The sequence below is a fragment of the Argopecten irradians genome, chromosome 10 (assembly GCF_041381155.1).
Source record: "Argopecten irradians isolate NY chromosome 10, Ai_NY, whole genome shotgun sequence".
Lineage (NCBI taxonomy): Eukaryota > Metazoa > Mollusca > Bivalvia > Pectinida > Pectinidae > Argopecten > Argopecten irradians.
The window spans coordinates 41574834-41592942 of NC_091143.1; the positions used below are offsets into that span (position 1 = coordinate 41574834).

Here is an 18109-nt window from a genome sequence, read left to right on the forward strand (position 1 = left end):
TCACGCTAATGTCATTTCAGCGGAAAGATTTCAAATAGTTACATTCCATCACCGCTGCAGATATATGTACTAGTCTCGCACAAACGTTATTGCATGGGTATCACATGGTACATAAATTATCACCATTTGGAATATCCAACAAAAAAGAGTGTCAATTTTGGTCCTCATGTGGTAATTCCCAATTTGTTTTATTTGTGACATGTCAGTACATAGATGTTCATCAAAAATTATTTTAAAAAATGTTCTTCGGTTCCGAAAAACTGGACCACCAAAATTGACCTTCATGTTTCACCCGCGTAACTCACAATTGATTTCGACCTGACCTTAATCATATGTCATGTGCGTGATAGTCTATGCCCGGGTATCAGTAAACAAAAAACAAATATGCTCATCTGTCATTGCCACAAGTGGGCCCAAATTGACATTCCTACTTGTGGTCGAAATAGAGCCCGTGTTATTTGCTGTGATGACATTTTAAAATCTTAATTGTAAGTCCTCCTAGACTTTATAAAGTTGATTTCGTCATGACGATGTTTTTTTTATTATTACTTGTCAATGTTCACAAAGCGAAACATTTAAGACTGAATTCAATCATTCTTATGGAGAAATTCTCTTGGCTTTACATTTATCATATCATAACGTTAAAATGACGTCACAGTTTGTAACTTTGTCGCTGATTGGCTTATACAACAGCGTTATGCTATTTATTTCGAAAAATGCGGGATTTCATGTGGTTAGATTGAATTATGAAGATTATCTTGAATATAATTTTATATCATGGAGCTATGTCACACTAACCACCGTAGTGTTTTCTCATCGCGGTTTATCAAAAAATATCCTTTTTATATTATTTTGGCCTCGAACCCAGGAAAAAGTTATGTTTTGATAAGAAACAACATGTAACATATACATTCAAACTGCATTAAACTGCAGTGCTTCAAATTACATGTATTGATAAACACAATAAGACGTTGTTTACGTAAATACTTAAAATTTTCAATCGTATTTTACCCTCGTTTTGTGTTATTTGAGGTAATTTAAGCGAATTTAAAATATCCGATAATGCAAAAAAAATATTGACAAAATATAAAGCTTATTACTGTTAAAATTGAAAATCCGCAAAAAAATCTACCAGCGATGTATAATCGCAAATCAGTAGAGAAAGAAAATAAAGAAGAGGAAATAAATAGAAAATCACCAATTTCTTTCCCCGCAAAATTTTTTTTAAAAAAAGTCAGTAGACACGTGTTTTATCAATTATTTTACATATATTGTTTATGATATTTGAATAATAAGTTTTTTTAATAGAGTATCCTAGAGTGTCGGTTGACCATTTTCGTCGTTCTATCTAATCTACAAACATGTAAACAATCAGTCTACGTTCGAAGATTCAATAACAAGAACGATAAATAGACACTCCACGACATTAATATGGATTTTGTCAACAGCTGCTGTAGGGAATTGTATTGTGGAAAATAAGACTAAAAAGTATGGGGATATAGCTCAGTGGTAGAGCATTCGACTGCAGATCGAGAGGTCCCTGGTTCGAACCCGGGTGTCCCCTCATTTTTACCTCCTCCTTGGCCTCTTTTTAAGTCATCTGAGCCGAATCGCCTTTTTGTTCGTCGTCCTCCGTTTTTATCATTTTCGACTTCTCCGAAACCACTGAACTAAATTTTTTGAAAATTTGCAAAAACCTGTTTGAACCAAAGATCAGTCAAATTGTGAATGTTATGGTCGCCAACCGCCATGGTGCTGGGATAGGCCAAAATGGTCAAAATTACCAACAAAAAATCTTCTTCCTGACTCCCAGAAATGTTAGAATCAAATATTCTTTATAGATATAATGGTCTTAAAAGTCTTTTACACAACTTATGAATTTTATGACCCTTGGGTTGCAGGTTTTCCCTCGGAGAAGGGGTCAATTTTACTGTAGTTTATATAAGAAATTACATGTTTGTGCATTATTTGTGAAAATCGTATAGGAAACAAACTTGCTGAAATCCAGGGGACATAAAGAGTAAACACTGAAGTGATCATTAATGCCTCTAGGCTTCTTGTTTTATTTCTAATCTCGTTATCGGGTTCAATAAACGCATAAAGATGTATTTAAGACTTGTTAACGTGGACAACGGTAATATATGTATGTATTTTAAAACTGTTTGGATCAAAGGAAACAGCTACCAATTCAAAAATGTTTGTTAAACTGGAGTTCTCTCCAGTTATCTGAAATGGCAATTAAAAGATATAACAATTGCTGACCGAAAACAGTCAAACACATTTTAAGAAGCCATGGATTTATACATCAACAACTTTAAATCAGTGTTTTAGCAGTAATTTGCTTTACACAAATTGATTTCGGAACTGAAATCATTATTTCGACCTCAATACTGCAGCACTTGTATCTGTAAAAAATAACAAGAATTTTATCCATTACTGTTCTCTCATTTTATCGCATTAACTTTATCCCCACTTTTGTGATAGTTCCATAACCCTTGTCATCCATATTATACTGTAGTACTGCAGAAGACGTGTACTCCTCTGGAATTCCAGGTTCCGAGATCACTGCATTGGAGATTGAGTTTCGTTAATCACAAAATACAGTTACGCTGTTTTTTATTTGCTAAGTATGAACTGGATTCTACGATTATTTTCATGAGTCTTGTCTTATACGCACAGTAGTCGGACAATTCTCACAATTTAATTGAGTGTTTTGGATTTGATTTACATCCTTTTGTTCCATAAGCCACGTTGCTAATGCATGTGTAACTTGATGTATTTGTAATATTTCAATAATCGTCAATTTGTATTATTGGTGATGTTGATAGCTTAGACATAATGTGCACCAATAGATACAGTGAACTCCCTTTAATCCGGACGCCGATAATCCGAAAAGTCATAATCCGGACGGAATTATCAGGAAACGAATTTGATTATCAACTAAGTAAACGGAGTCCAACAGTCCGGAAAATTCGCAATCCGGACAGTTTGGGTAGGAGCCGTAAGTGTCCGGATTATCGTGGGTTCACCGTATGCGATATTTGTCTGCATGTCTAAAGTGCTAGGATCACACTTCCAGTCAACAGTTCGATAAGGTTATTACATTAGGCCGTAAATTTTGATATGCAGGATGAAATAGGATTACGTTACATGTATATCGACATAGATTTTGTAAACAGCTGACGTGATGTATTGCATAGTCAACAAGTTGTTGGATTTCATTTTCTGTTTCAAAAGTAGATAGTGCAAATAAACTAGTTCATCAGAATTAGATCTACCTGGGATTCAAACACGATGATTGAATAATTGAAAATGAATTTTATCAGTTTACACTGTATATATGTGTCTGTAAATATGTTGATTGCCCAAAACCTTTTCGTCTTACCTGTCTATGTATAATACGCTTAGTCAGCTGAAAGGGCTTTAAAATAAGAAACTCTCATATTAACTATATGGGGATATAGCTCAGTGGTAGAGCATTCGACTGCAGATCGAGAGGTCCCTGAAATCCAGGAATCTTAAAAAGACTTGACGATGTTTTGCGATCTCACTATTTAAACCACTTTGAAAATGAGTTGATCGTATATGATCTATCTTTAATTTGTCAAGTTGCCTAAATGTTCTTTTAATTCGCACTTTTGGAATTCTTGTTAGAAATAAAGTTTGGAAATGTTTTTTTTTTTTTTTAATTTTATAAATGAGTCAAAAACGCCATTAAACATATTCGGAAATTGACCATCAACATACCAGATAACACATTTATTTAGTTCTGCTTCATCAAACACCATGGGTGTGTTCTGTTTGTATAATGGGAATACACAACAAAAACTCCATATTCTTGAAGTGAATTATGTCATTTATTATTTATAATGAATGACACAAATACAAGCACTATTCTTTACTTATTGTTTGGTATTTATATGAAATGGAGTAAAGAAAATCCCTTATACAAAGATGGCGGTCAATTAACGCCACAATATATCCGGATAGAATGGATAACTGTCCAAATCGTATGGATATATCCCCCATCCGAATGCCATTTTAGCGTAGAGATAAAAACCTTGACCTGTATATTCTGTTCTGACCTCACCTACTGTTAATAGTACGATAAGGAAGCTATATTCATGAAGCCGATTTCATTTAAGCATTGAAGTCACTACTTTTTAATTTCATCGGGGTTTGAAAGAAATCTTGTTTGCAAATTGTGTGTATCTGCGTAAAATAAAAAAAAACCCATTCGACTACAGATCGAGAGGTTCCTGTTTCGAACCCGGGTGTCCCCTCATTTTAACATTATCCTATATAGCTAGCACAACAACCACTATGTTTTTGTCTCTCCTACTTTTTTTACATACTCATTGCATAAGACGACATTTCGCTATAATTACAATAATTCTTTTTTAATTTGATTTTTTGGTAATAGTTATAAACAATAATTAGTATATGTAGGTCTGTTAAATGTTAATGCTATCAACTAATACTGTTATATCTGAAGTCAGGAATCTTAAGATTACACAGCTGTGACCGATCACATATCAAATCCATCTATATTTGAAAATTACAATGTGTATAGGGGATATAGCTCAGTGGTAGAGCATTCGACTGCAGATCGAGAGGTCCCTGGTTCGAACCCGGGTGTCCCCTCCTTTTTTTTTAATTTCGCGAATGTAATATTAAAGTTGATATTAAAAGTCTATCCAATGAACGGTCAAAATCGTCTGTGGAATAAGCTATCACTCTGGTCGTCACTCTGAAACATTGTAAAACATAGAACTAGCGTTATTTGTTATGGCTGCTGTTGTTTTTGTTTTTGTTTTTTGTTTTTCGTTCTTATCACGAAACTAGCTAATAGATAGATTTATTGTTTTAATTTAAAGGTCATGTCCCCAGTAACAATATAGCTCATCATTATACCATAATTTTAAGAATATTGACTTTAAATCAAACCAATAGAAATTCAATATATGTTTATATTATAAAATGTAAGTGTACTCTAATCATAAAGCGCTTCGCGATTACTTAGAATATAATTATATTTTGTTTTATATCTCTATAACATAAAATCATATCCATTCAAGTTATTCCTTAAAACAATTACTACATACCGATATCGTTACGTTTGTACAGTTGGTGGGATCTTTGAACACCATCTTCGGATCTTTAATATCCATTGGATCCAAGAGCTCGTAGTTTAATGAATATGTACCAAGAGGATCGAGTCCGTGTAGCTCCATTAGTAAGCGGCTTGGGGCACATTTATCACCTAGTAACAAATATGTAAACCTAATTAAATAATTATCGTCGAAATGATCGAATCAAGTTGGCAATATAGCGAGGAAACAAACAGTATATCATAGATATAAGACAGATGGTAAGATTATCTCCAATATCAAGTTTGATCATAATCAAATTCTTCCTTTTTTGGGGATTTCTATATCATGCCTTTTTAAATGTGTTAATGCATCTTCGTTTGCCAAGGGTTTCAGTACAATACTCCCCTTTTATCCTGTTCATGTACAGAGGAAGGTACGGGGTAAGATGTCATAAAGGAGAAGCTTCAGAACTCAACGTTAGAGGTTAACTATTCAAATCGGTGTCACGAGCAATAAACCATGTAGAATTGGTCGTATAATATATATCTGATTAAATGAATCAATTTTTACCATTGAGTTCTGTACCTACCCCATATGCATATCTTAGAAATTATGTGCTACCCTATAAACAACAAAGATAATGAAACTTTAGGTATTTTGTCGGAGACTTCATGATATAAGCATCACACAAATACAAAAATGTCCTTCTATCAATTAGATGAAGCAAGATCATATACTCTCACCTGGCATTTTATACTATGTTTTCTGATGATTTAATCTCCCGTTGGGATATGCTTATCGATTTATTTAGTAAGTTCCGATGTAAGTCATGAATGATATACTGTATATTATAAAATCTATAATTGTTATGTGAAACTAAATATTACATCAGTGTTGCATGTATATAAAGCTATTTATAATAGATCTCTCACTCGCATCAAATATGTTTGGAGAAATTAGAGTAAGATATGGGAATAAAGCTCAGTGGTAGAGCATTCGACTGCAGATCGAGAGGTCCCTGGTTCGAACCCGGGTGTCCCCTCATTCTTCAAATTTTAATAACTTATATTTAATGTACGCATGTGCAGTGTAGCTGAGTCACATTATTCTTATTTTATGTTGTTACGGCGAAAATTACATGATAAAGCCAATAGTTCTACATCACTTACAAAAATGATACATTTCATTTTTTATTGGTTTATCTTACTGTAATATCTCTAAATAATGACCGAAGTCAGAGCTCGATGTCCTTTTAGAATCTAGTAGTGCGATAATACAAAAACAAATCACTGTAGCCGATCTGAGACCCATGTTGAGAAAGGGGAAGGGAAAAGTTGTGTAGGGATTGTAATCTAAGTTTTGTCCGTAAACAATAAAACCAACCCATATTACAGAATGTTTGATTCTCTGTCTCACCTTGTTAACTTGATACCCACCGGGTTTAATATCGATAGTCATTTCAACAATTGTATCATCATCTTCCACCATCACCTTTAAGAACTGGTACTCCTCAAAACGTTCTTGTGATCCCCCCACCTTTCCAATTGACGTCAGAGAAGCTGATTCTATGTATGAGAACATACTGTGTACTTGGATATTTTGGCGAGTCGATATAAGATTTGTTTGTTTGGTTTGGTTTTACGTCCTATTAACAGCCAGGGTCATGTAAGGACGTGCCAGGTTTGTTGGTGGAGGAAAGCCGGAGTACCCGGAGAAAAACCACCGACCAGCGGTCAGTACCTGGCAACTGCCCCACATGGGATTCGAACCCGCTTCCCAGAGGTGGAGGGCTTGTGGTAATATGTCGGGACATCTTAACCACTCGGCCACCGCGGCCCCGATATAAGATATTCGTCGCCTGCCCGATGCACATCAACTAATCATTTGAATGTAAAATAAATTGACTATGTTAATGTATCAGCTTTAAGATGTATTATATACATGAATTTTATTTGTTTTTGCTTTTTTCGAGGGTTTTTTTCTTCTTCTTTTTTTAGGGTGTGTGGGGGGAGGCGGTGTTTATTTTTTTCTCGTTTTTTTTAACTAGTGGATTTGGTTTTTTTCTATTTTTGTTTCTTGAGGAATTTTATTAATTCATTTTTATTTGAGGGTCTACCAGGTATGCCTTCCTATTGTCTTCAGAAGTCACTTTGTCGTATCAGCCTTTCACAGCTCTTATTGGAATGATCAATCACATAATAAAAGTATGGCGGCTGGAACACAGATTATCTAAATACAGAAAAGTTATATGTGACTTATCTTTCATACTCACGAATCAAGGTGATTTTTTAATATGTTATTCATCACCAAAATTTACAAACATTTTGAAAATTACAGTTCTTTCAATGCATTGCCTTTTATTTTTATAAGTACAAATAAGGGCAGACAATTATTCTTGGTAGTACTGCTAAAAATCATTTTCTGCTATTACCTCTGTATTTGTATTAGTAAAATTATATGTACATCTATAGTGAAGCTAAAGAGTACCTACGGTCGGACCATGAAGCCAAGTTGTGGTCTATAATTTCATTTCACATTTTTAGTGTTATTTGTAATTGTAAAGTGATTTTTGCATCTAAATATACCCAAGGCATGAAAAACAGCAACTTTACAGCACATAAATTCTGTGTTGTAACTATTATTTACAAGGCATCTGAAGCCATTTGAATGATTTTCACGGGTTAATTCATCAAACTTTATGGTTTTCAATAGATTAATGAAGAACAAATTAACATGCAATTTTTTTGCCTCGTTACGGCACACATAACTTTAATACATATAGTTTTCATGACATCGGGGTACATCGGTTCATACTTACAAACAAAACAATCAGGCCCAGTTTACAGCTATGCTTATCGATAAACCTGAAGATTTATATTTAATATATTTATTCCTGTATAGAAACATCCCTACATTCCCTATATAGTCTAAACATGTTCAATTAAAAAAAATCTTTGGTGCGTTCCCATTATGATTTTTGTGAGAGATATCACCTGCGAAATATTCCGAAAAGTACCTTATGACAATAGTATGGTATAAATTGAAGAATTATAACATCGTCCTGACAACGTCATTAAGCATATAGAATATTCCTATCAATTCCGAAATCGCCAGTTACGTTCCATGCAATAAATAAAGAATGTAATGGGGGAAATAATAATAACTACTTCGTCGAACCTCCTTAGGATTGACCGATCATAAAATGCATTTAGGGTCAAGTCCATGCCCTGCAAGTCCAGTCTGGTCTGGTTGTTTGTGTAGTCGTAATAATACGTCCCTGACGCACGTGCCTGAGTAGGAACCGTAAACATCGATCCGAAATCCATGAAGACCTTGCTCTGCCATTGCGCCGGAAACTCGCATCGAAGTTTACCCAAGACAGATACAAATCCTACGACTAGACACAAGGCAACGAATGAGATCAGACTCGTGTCCTTCATTGCTTCAGATGTAATATCTATTTGTGAGATTATTCAGACCAGCGATATGATGTCTAATATCTCTAATGCCGGTGTATCATAATCTGATTTGATATTGTAACGACTGGTCGAGTATAGACGGTCATATATAGCTCAATTGGTAAAACATACGACTAGTGTTCGGAGGATCTTGATTCGAACCCTTGTCTGGGCGTGCTTTTTTCTGCTCATCCTACATTATCGTCAGTCTTGTACCTCCAGGATAAAGGATAGAATTAGCTTTACTGAGACATTCATTGCTTCTCAATATGTCTCGGGGTTCACTTATTTATTTATTTTTGTTTTACAACAGCAACTCAACTTAATTGACATTGATTTAAATTGCGTCTGTCGTCAATGAAACATCAATTTCGTCTTAACATTTATTGTTTTGATTTTCTGTATAAATCGATACATCCGTTTACAAATTAGCTATCCTTTGTTTCCATTTAGTTTGGAATACAAGTAATAGAAAACAAAAATGGTAATTTTTATTAACAAGTTAATCATAAAAAACCATGGTAATGTTTTTGAACATGTTAGTCACAGAAAACAACTTTGATAATGGTAAGTTCTTATTTTTTTTTAAAGCAGCTGATAAGTTCGCTGTCCGATGTTGGTCAACACCAAAGTTTGAATTTAAGTTGGTTCCAAGATCCATCTACCATTTAAATGAAAATATCTCTCGACAAAGCAGTCCATCGATTGCCTGAAACATACACGGAAATTTTAAACGTCAATATGAAAATATAAATATAATTCCAGGTCTTTGGACTTAAATATTCCATATGGCATTTGATATATGCGCAACTCAGTAACGGTTCACAATTTCATGAAATTTTGTGTCATGAAGTTTTATTTCAAAAACGAAAAAAAAGACAGGCAGTGCCTATATTAGCTGCAATATTGTAGCTCAAAAGACTTTTAGACAGAAAATGGTGTCGAAAGGTATAGTAGGCCGGGTACGTTTATTCGTTCTATACCTATATCAGATATATTCTAGAGTGTAATTTGCTTTTTTAATTGTTGCTTTGTAGTTTAATTAGTTTGACAGTAAATTTAACTGATCAAGTGATACGTTATATTGTTAAAACAAACACAAAATTTTAACTAGACTAATCAATTACTTTATCTTCTTACCTGTAACCAGTGTAGTACTGTTCTGGCAATGCCGTGGAGGAATAAAAACATTTGGGCTCTTCAAACCAATATTGTCCAGGAACTCGTAATACACAGAAAAGGTTCCATACGAACTCTGGCTTTGGTCTCTGATCAAGAGACGTACTGGGGCGCAGAAATCACCTACAACAAAGGATTACATGTTTAATTCATTTAACAGAGAATCCTTGTTATTCCATGGGTTATTATCACTGGACTGTGTCATAGTATAACTGAGGCATATCAGGAAAAATAAACTGACCAATCACCGAGAGCGACCACCGATTCCAAAGCCACAAAGTGTCTCATATGTTGTCTCACATAGAGCCTTCAGTTTTGATATAGCTCAGGGATGGATATTGACATCAGTGATAGTAACCCCTAGAATATCGAGGATATTTGTAATATAGCCATATAAGGCAGAAACACCAAAACAGTAGTTTCTACTGTAGTATCATAGTAGAATGCAATTTGATCACGAACAATTCTGAAAGATAGCGCAATTATTATGGGTTTGCTATATCTTTGCATATTAGAACTTATTGTCTACGTTACATTAGTGTTAGTTGATATAAATTGAACAAATGTAAGGGAATGTCATTGGCAAAATTAGGAACAAAACATCGGAGAATCCGGAGATAAAAGGCATAATTCACTGGGGTCACTAGAGTTCAATTTTTCGAAACAAAGTGAAATCAAAAGAACTTCAATCATTTTAACATAAGTAACATTAGATAACGCAAGTTTTGACTTACTTAATTCGTGATTTTTGTTTCTAGAAACCGGGGCCTCTTTTTCGAGATTTCTCTAAACAAAAACATAGACTAAAGGAAAAACTTAAGTTTTGTTCATTATTTAACTGAAGTCCTTTTTTTAATGAAGAATTCGTCGCCAGATACTTACTTGATTTACTTACTATTTTTTAAATAAAATTCAACAAAAAACAATGATTATGCCAAAATGGTCTTTATCGATACCAACCAACTCTAGCATCCATGGTGACTGCTATTTTGCCCAGCGGTCCTCCATTCATTCTCGTCCATTCGTACTGTCCTAAGATCTCTTTAAACCCCCCAATGCCGCCGTAATAGTGTGGCCAGGCATCACCTAACGGGATAAAATATCATTTTACATTAATTTTTTTATGTCAGTGGGTCAGGTACTAAGCAGTTATTGCAACAGCACTTATTTAGGCGCACTCAAGATTGATTTGAATCAATTGTTCTTACCCGGTACTCCTTTCCATTGCTTCCAGAAAGAACTTACACCGGCCTGTCTTTCACAAGTATGATCGGAGTTGTCTATCGTGTAAAACGCTGGCTATATGCAAACAAGATAAAACAAATATATGTACATATTTCAAACTAGAAATAGAACTTAATTATCTACTTTAAAATATAATTAACTACACGTTACTTTTTTTAACATCCTCTGATCTATGTTGGTAAACCACATAATAAAAATCATTGTACAAATGTATCAGTTTATAGTTCAGTATTAGGGATATATATTAATTATCGGGCAATCATTTATTTGCTCTATATTTTGTTATTCACTTACATAGTTGTTATCAATAGTCGATGTTATATTTAATGCATAACAAAACTATTCCAGAAATCACAAACCAATTTTGACATTCAACATATCCACGTTACTATAACCGCCGTTTATCCACTTGTGGAATATGTCGTAACAAACCTGAATGCAATTCAGAAGAAAATAACTGACCAATCACACGCTTGCAGAGACTTCTTGTGAAGGTTACATAGAAAGCGCCACCAGATGACCAAATTATACCTGCCCATTTGTTGTCACACACATTACCCTCAGTAAATTTGAACGCCAGTGATAGTAACCTCTGGGCTATCGAGGATACACCATTAAGTTGCTTACATACCGTTAAGATGACAATACTTTACACTTACCTCGTTAAACTTCCATATCAGAGTGAAGTCCACGGAAGAATTGTCAACTCTCTCTACTCCGGTGAAGTCAAATCTCATTTGTTGGTTTGGGTAATCGAAATAAAACATTCCGGATCCATCGATCTGATTGCGACCCATCAGCCTCATATCGAAATCAAAGAACAGGTCACTCTGCCATTGGGATGGGAATACACAGCGTAGTTTCGGTTTAGCATCAACAGCGTGTAATGAAACCAGGACACACAAAAACAACAGAACAGACATCCCTGCTTCCATGTTGTCGATTATCAACAATAGGTCAATGGTAGAAGTTTTAAAGGTGGCGAAAAGTCTGCAAAATGTCGCAGTTGACAAAATATGTCGTTTAAAAGTAAATTTGAGGGTGTCTTCTCACTTAGCCAACATTCTAAATTTTGAGGTATATAGGTGAGGTATTTTGTTGGCCAGGTGTGAAAGATAGAACAATAGGAGATAATTACAGGTAAGGCTATAGGCTGTTTCATAAAACGTTCAACTTTTATGGGTATGTACTTTATGTAAAGAGAAATAACGCTGGATATTAAAGTATTACATGTGTTTTTATTAATAAATACACATTGTATATTAGAATGCATACATCAAGTAGTAGATTTTGAGCATAGCTACTACTTTCAAATAATTTCATGTTTACTAAATATATATCAGAATGGACACAAAAAGTAAATAGATTTTGAACATAGCTACTACTTTCAAATAATTTCAATTTTGATAATATATATCAGAAATGACACAAAAAGTAATTAAATTTTGAGTTCGAGTTATCAAAAGATGATTTACATGTTTGTGTTCATGCAATTTTAATCTTATATATACCATGTATATATATGATATGCATTATCCTAATCATAAGAGTCTATATCATGAACTTGTCTGATGAATTTGTATATTTATATTTATCGCTTGTGATCCCGGTGTAGATATGACTCAGACAACATGTACGGTTTTCTATCTGTGAGTGGTGTGTATCAGTTATTAAACATGTCAATATAGATAATATAATTCATAAAAAGATAGGATAATGCCATTTGGCGTCATGTACTAAACATATTTGATGTTACATCTCTCGGTCATTCCTGACTTTGTGTCTTTCCGTGGTACTTGCGTCTAATCCTTACATGATCTTAATATAACGTAAAGATTGTACATTAAACCAATTTTCTTTCGCGGCTACTTTATTTCACGAGTTCCATTTCAAGACAAGTTCGCGAAGATTGCGGATTTAATTGAACGGAATTCCCTATCAACATAAATGACAAAAAAGCTAATTCGCTTAGATACACTTTGGATTTATTTATATCGCGAAATTCGCTAAAGTAAAACACACGCGAAAGAAAGTTGGTTTAGAGTATGCAAATATAGGTCAAACAGTAAAAATTGTCTCTTTTACAAATTTTCGGTCTCTTGGCCATCTTCGGGTACATAGAATTGAAAACAAAACTAGGCGAAATCCATCGTAAGCTTCTTGATAAATTATAGGGTTTTACATTATAATGTAATTAAGTGTTCATTTGAAATGTAACCAAACATTCGCTTGGTATATATGACCAAAATATCTGATTTATCTAATATATGACACTAGGCATACACTTCAAAATCTGAACTTTTATTAACGTAGTTAGTAATTTTAGAAGTTCGAATAATATATTGTTTCTCTTCTTTGTGTGCCTTCTATTGTTACTCTTGCTATTTTGCCTTTTGTCTCCGTACTTGTGTCTCATTCTGTCCATCTTCTATTTCCTTCTATCCCATAAATAGCCTCAGGAACTTAGAAGGGAATTTTCTTTTCTTCCTTTGGTCAGACTATAAATAAAAATACCAATACTGTATGACATACCATTGTTAACAATGTTTAAGACAATTTCAATATTTATAGTGACATCAATATATGTTTTCTTGCAACAACGACGTTTTAAATGGGATGCAAAATTTTTACTGTTCAGAGTTGTAAATTATTTGACAATTTTGCAAGTATCATAATTTTAACAAATACGTTTATTTTGGTTATAAACCTTAAAACCACTTGCACTGGGGAAGTAATGCAACATGAAATGATGACGTTAAGATAATGTGAGTAGCGTCACAGCGCAATAAACCTATATGTATGATTTTTTCTCGTTTATCAAATCCTTATTAATCTTGTATCACCCTAATATAAACTAGTCTAGCAAAAAGACATGCTGGATCATTGCAAAGTTTTATAACGCCACGACGACAACAGCATAATCACAATGATATGGTTTGTCATTGGTCTAGAAATACTTTTATCAACACATAACAAAAAATAAAGGCGAAGTTTGGAACGTCGCCTCCGTTTAGCTGATACCATGGTAACACTTTTCATAGAAAATAAATCACGGGATTAGGGTGTGGTTCACAATGGAACCTCGGCATTTGACACAATTCAATTGCTACACAATATGCAAGCCTAGTATGATTTTTTTCCAATTTAAGAATCTTACCCAGGGATTGAAATGCTCATTTATCAATTATGAGGATGGGAGATTCTATTTACCCTACTTCGGGAACCCACAAGTGTCCTAGTTTGTGACAAACGATAAAGCTGCGACTCCTGGGTTTTCGACGATGTTATTATTCATTTCCTTACGAAGGAAATACGGAGACACCATATGAAGTATGCAACAGAAAACAATTGATTGAAACATCGGTGTACCTTTGACGGGATAGTTTTAGAACAAAACGACGGTAGGTTAAACACACTGTGGTCGGTGATATTTTGAGTATCCAGAAATTCATAGTGGGTTATGTCACCAAAGGCCGTGTCGCTGTATTCGCTTTGGATGATGTATCGGATAGGAGGACAAACTTCTCCTGGAAATAACAAATATTGGTCTGTGACGTCAGACAATTTTGTGTGACAATATACAAAGGCATTATATAAAGTCCTTAAATAAATACACTCGCATAATGTATATATCGATCATATACACCAAACGTTGTAAATGCATTATAAAATTAGTATTTTTACACTTTTAAGTGTAATTACTGTAAAATCATAATTTAAAAATCATATCCCCGAAATGAAGTTAGAGGAGGTATACTTGAACCACAGTGTATGTCTATGTATCTGTCTGTCTGTCGTACGTACATTTTGTACAGATGACAACTTATAAATCTATATTTACATATTCAATGTAGCACCACTATGTAACCTTACCAAACGCTGTTGGTATTCATCAGTTCTCTTCTTAATTTGACGTCAATGTCATTGCGACGTCACAATTGTCGTGCGAGCGTTCATGGAAGATGGCTGTATTAACTAGCTGCTGTCAATTTGGCATTAATACTCCCATAATTGCCAACGTAAGGCAGGGTAATGATTGCGTGAACAGATTTTGATTATACTACACTTCACTAGCCGCCTTGGGTAATAAGAAGGTGTCACGTTAAATTTAGCTGTTTTGATGTCTATTGTTAAGATGACGTCACAAATGATTTTACCTGATTTGAGATACATGATGTAACATTGTATTTATAATTTTTATGAACTGACGTCGAGTGTTGATTTCAGCATATTATGCTTACCTGCTTTGACGTCGATTGTTAAAATATCGTTAGCGTATTGCTCTTTCCTAATCAGAGTGAAGAGTTCGGTTATCTCCTGAAAATATCCAATACCACCATGCCAATCCGAGTGGGCGTCCACTAAAACCAGTAGGTCAAAGTCTATTATGAAATTAGCTTTCTTAACAAAAATATTATTACTAGATTAGCTAAATATCAGTCCAATTGTAATTTCAACTGGCTTCGAATGTGAAATTTGATTTCATCTTTGGAATAGCTTCAAAGAATTTATTAAAAAAAAGAATAACAATACTTATAATATCGGTTTGCCTAATTTTACATACAAGGTACGCCATTCCATGGATTCCAGATATAGTCACTAACTTTTCCCTTGTAACACGTGTTATTGTCGTTATCGATGGTATAAACTGCACTCTGTAATTTAACCGAAAAAAGACGACAAATTATATAGTTGGGAACGCAGTCTTTGGAACATATGGTTTGTTTCTTTTACAGTTTCATCTGCCTATTTTTGTGCTACATTCATCCTTGAACTCCATGAGTTGTTATCGGTTACGTTATATCAACGTTAGGATTACGACATGAAAATAAATATCAGAATAAACATTTGAAAATGAAAGTGATGCAAGAACGACGCTCAAATTAATACCTTATTCTTACTACGGATTTCTTTTGGTGTAGTTCACAGGGACAAGTTGTCGCACACATAGCCTTCAATTTTGCAATGACATAGTCTAGGTGTAAATATGATAGCAACCACTGGAGCATTTAGAATATGCTTGAGCACGAATAGAAAATTATATTTGAAAAAGATATTATCACAAAAGTTAGTCACATGATATCGAACATTCAATATGGATCATCTGAACGCGTGATTTATATAAAAAAAAGGAAAATGAACTGCAGTACAATCCCGTTATATAATTGAAAAGCAGTTTTCATACACACGAAAGGAAATTATTTACCTCATTGAAATGCCAAATGTATGTATTTGAGATTTCGACGTTGCCTAGCGACGCCGTGACTTTGATGTCAAATCTCATCTGCTTGCTGGGGTAGTCATAGTAATATGTCCCAGTACCGTTCATCACTTCCGGTATTGACATAACCACTTCGCCAGAATCAAAGAAAACTTTACTCTGCCATGATGGTGGAAATGTACAATGGACGCCAAGGTCATTTTCATGAGTTGCTGACACCAGCGAAGAGAGCAACAGAAACGTCAATGATTTGAAGACATCCATATTGGTTAGGTAAATGTAGCGTTTATCTATCAACTGATAAATAAACCACACAAATACTATCTATAGTAAAGCTATCTCAACATCATAGAAAAATTAAAATTTGCTGATATGAACATAACGTTTAACGAATACTAGTATGAAACATATCTATCCCAGGGGATTGTGACACGTTTTAACAGAAATCAAAGGGAACTGCTAATCATGATTGTCTTTGCTATACCAAAACGCAAACACACGGAATAGTAGTGATTGCTTCCTAAGCTAATAACGCACACAAAATGAAATGTGTCCCTTTTATAAAACAAAATTATCACTGGGAAAAATAATATTTTATATTTTATGAAAAGGTGGGGTTGCAAAATCCGCCCAAGCGCCGATTTTTTTCAAATTTTGAGGTGTTAAAGGTCTAGGTACATAACTACTTTTTATGTGCTTTTTATTTATTTTGTATGTTTTAAAAAGGCATAAAGGGCCTAAAATGATGTTTTCTAAAATTACTTTGGGTATGTGGCAAGGGGATCCCTTATGTCCATCTTTTGAACATAATTTTTATTTTTTAATTATTTTTGTTAATAAAAGATACTTCAATCTTTATTTCATATCCATTTATAACGATATTTACGAATTATTTTTACGACAAATTGATTTTGAAGGAAAGAAACCTCAAATTTTTGTCAGGATAAAAATTTAGGATATTGGGTTTGCTCGAAATATTTGGCATGTTATCGATTTTGTCCACACTTTTAAACCATTTTAAAAACACGCTATAGGTATAATCCTATAACAGATACTTTTTCAAAAAAACTGAAATCCGTGAAAATAGCATTTCATAGGCTGAAATGTAGCGAGGGGAATTTTCTGAAAAATCAATATTTGCCCTAGTTGACCATAAATTCAAAATTGATTATAGACATCTTAATAAAACAACAGTTAGTGATAGAATTTTTTGTTAACTAACATATGTACTCTAAAATTATTGCATTTCTTTTCATGCATCTTCCCTAACAGTACAAAAAAGCCTAACAACTAGATATGCTCTAGGGTGAAACAAATAGTTTCTCTTTTCGTATCAGAAATCAAATAATTATTTGAAATATATTTTGTCAGCAACTCAGACTCAAAAGATACAAATTAAGATTATCCATCTCTCTTATGTAGATAGAAACTATCTTAAATTGACTTAAAAATGATTAATGATTGTAACAGAGTTACATTTGATTTTCAAATAAAATATGTATAATTTAAAAATAATACCAGCACCACAAAGGCTACAATAATAATTTTGAACAATCAGACGGCTTTTATTTCGAAACAATGGCAGCAATGTATTTAAAACTATTACTGTCTCATTCGGCATACCCCATAACCCATATGTACCAATTTTCACTAATATCTAATAATATATAAATTTCAACCAATCAGAGACCTTCATTTTGTTTCCATGGCAACCAATGTTTTAAAAAGGGATTCCATGTTATTCAGCATATTTTATAACCCATATTTACCGATTTTCACTTAAATCTGACAATATCTAAATTTCAACCAATCAGAGGCATCAATTTGGTTTCCATGGCAACCCATCTTTTTGAAAGTGTTACCATGTTATTCAGCATACTTCGTAACCTCTATATACCAATTTTCACTTAATT

At 33.8% G+C, this 18109-nt stretch overlaps 3 protein-coding genes and 3 non-coding genes across 6 annotated transcripts; 3 read left to right on the top strand and 3 right to left on the bottom strand.

Annotated features, from left to right (window-relative positions):
* Positions 1-1492: 1492 nt before the first annotated feature.
* Positions 1493-1564, top strand: Trnac-gca (transfer RNA cysteine (anticodon GCA)). The gene has a single exon. It is a non-coding gene; the product is annotated as a tRNA-Cys (tRNA).
* A 3008-nt stretch (positions 1565-4572) lies between these two features.
* On the top strand, positions 4573-4644 carry Trnac-gca (transfer RNA cysteine (anticodon GCA)). Its single transcript has one exon. It is a non-coding gene; the product is annotated as a tRNA-Cys (tRNA).
* Positions 4645-4708: 64 nt separating this feature from the next.
* On the bottom strand, positions 4709-8931 carry LOC138332712 (uncharacterized). The gene is given in 5 exon segments (XM_069280704.1): positions 4709-4750; positions 5106-5263; positions 6530-6658; positions 7210-7306; positions 8261-8931. Coding segments are annotated over 5 exon segments (699 nt in total). The 5' UTR covers positions 8534-8931.
* Positions 6064-6135, top strand: Trnac-gca (transfer RNA cysteine (anticodon GCA)). The gene has a single exon. It is a non-coding gene; the product is annotated as a tRNA-Cys (tRNA).
* Positions 8932-9029: 98 nt separating the features above from the next.
* LOC138332835 (uncharacterized) lies at positions 9030-12066 on the bottom strand. The gene is made up of 5 exons (XM_069280795.1): positions 11635-12066; positions 10939-11029; positions 10691-10816; positions 9692-9853; positions 9030-9260 (listed from the first exon to the last, which is right to left on the bottom strand). The coding sequence occupies exons 1-5, from the start codon at positions 11908-11910 to the stop codon at positions 9220-9222; spliced, it is 696 nt and encodes a 231-aa protein (XP_069136896.1). The 5' UTR covers positions 11911-12066; the 3' UTR covers positions 9030-9219.
* A 260-nt stretch (positions 12067-12326) lies between these two features.
* LOC138332836 (uncharacterized) lies at positions 12327-16460 on the bottom strand. The gene is made up of 5 exons (XM_069280796.1): positions 16182-16460; positions 15540-15630; positions 15217-15336; positions 14345-14502; positions 12327-13473 (listed from the first exon to the last, which is right to left on the bottom strand). Exons 1-5 carry the CDS (start codon positions 16458-16460, stop codon positions 13414-13416), a joined length of 708 nt encoding a protein of 235 aa, XP_069136897.1. The 3' UTR covers positions 12327-13413.
* Between the last annotated feature and the right edge of the window lie 1649 nt (positions 16461-18109).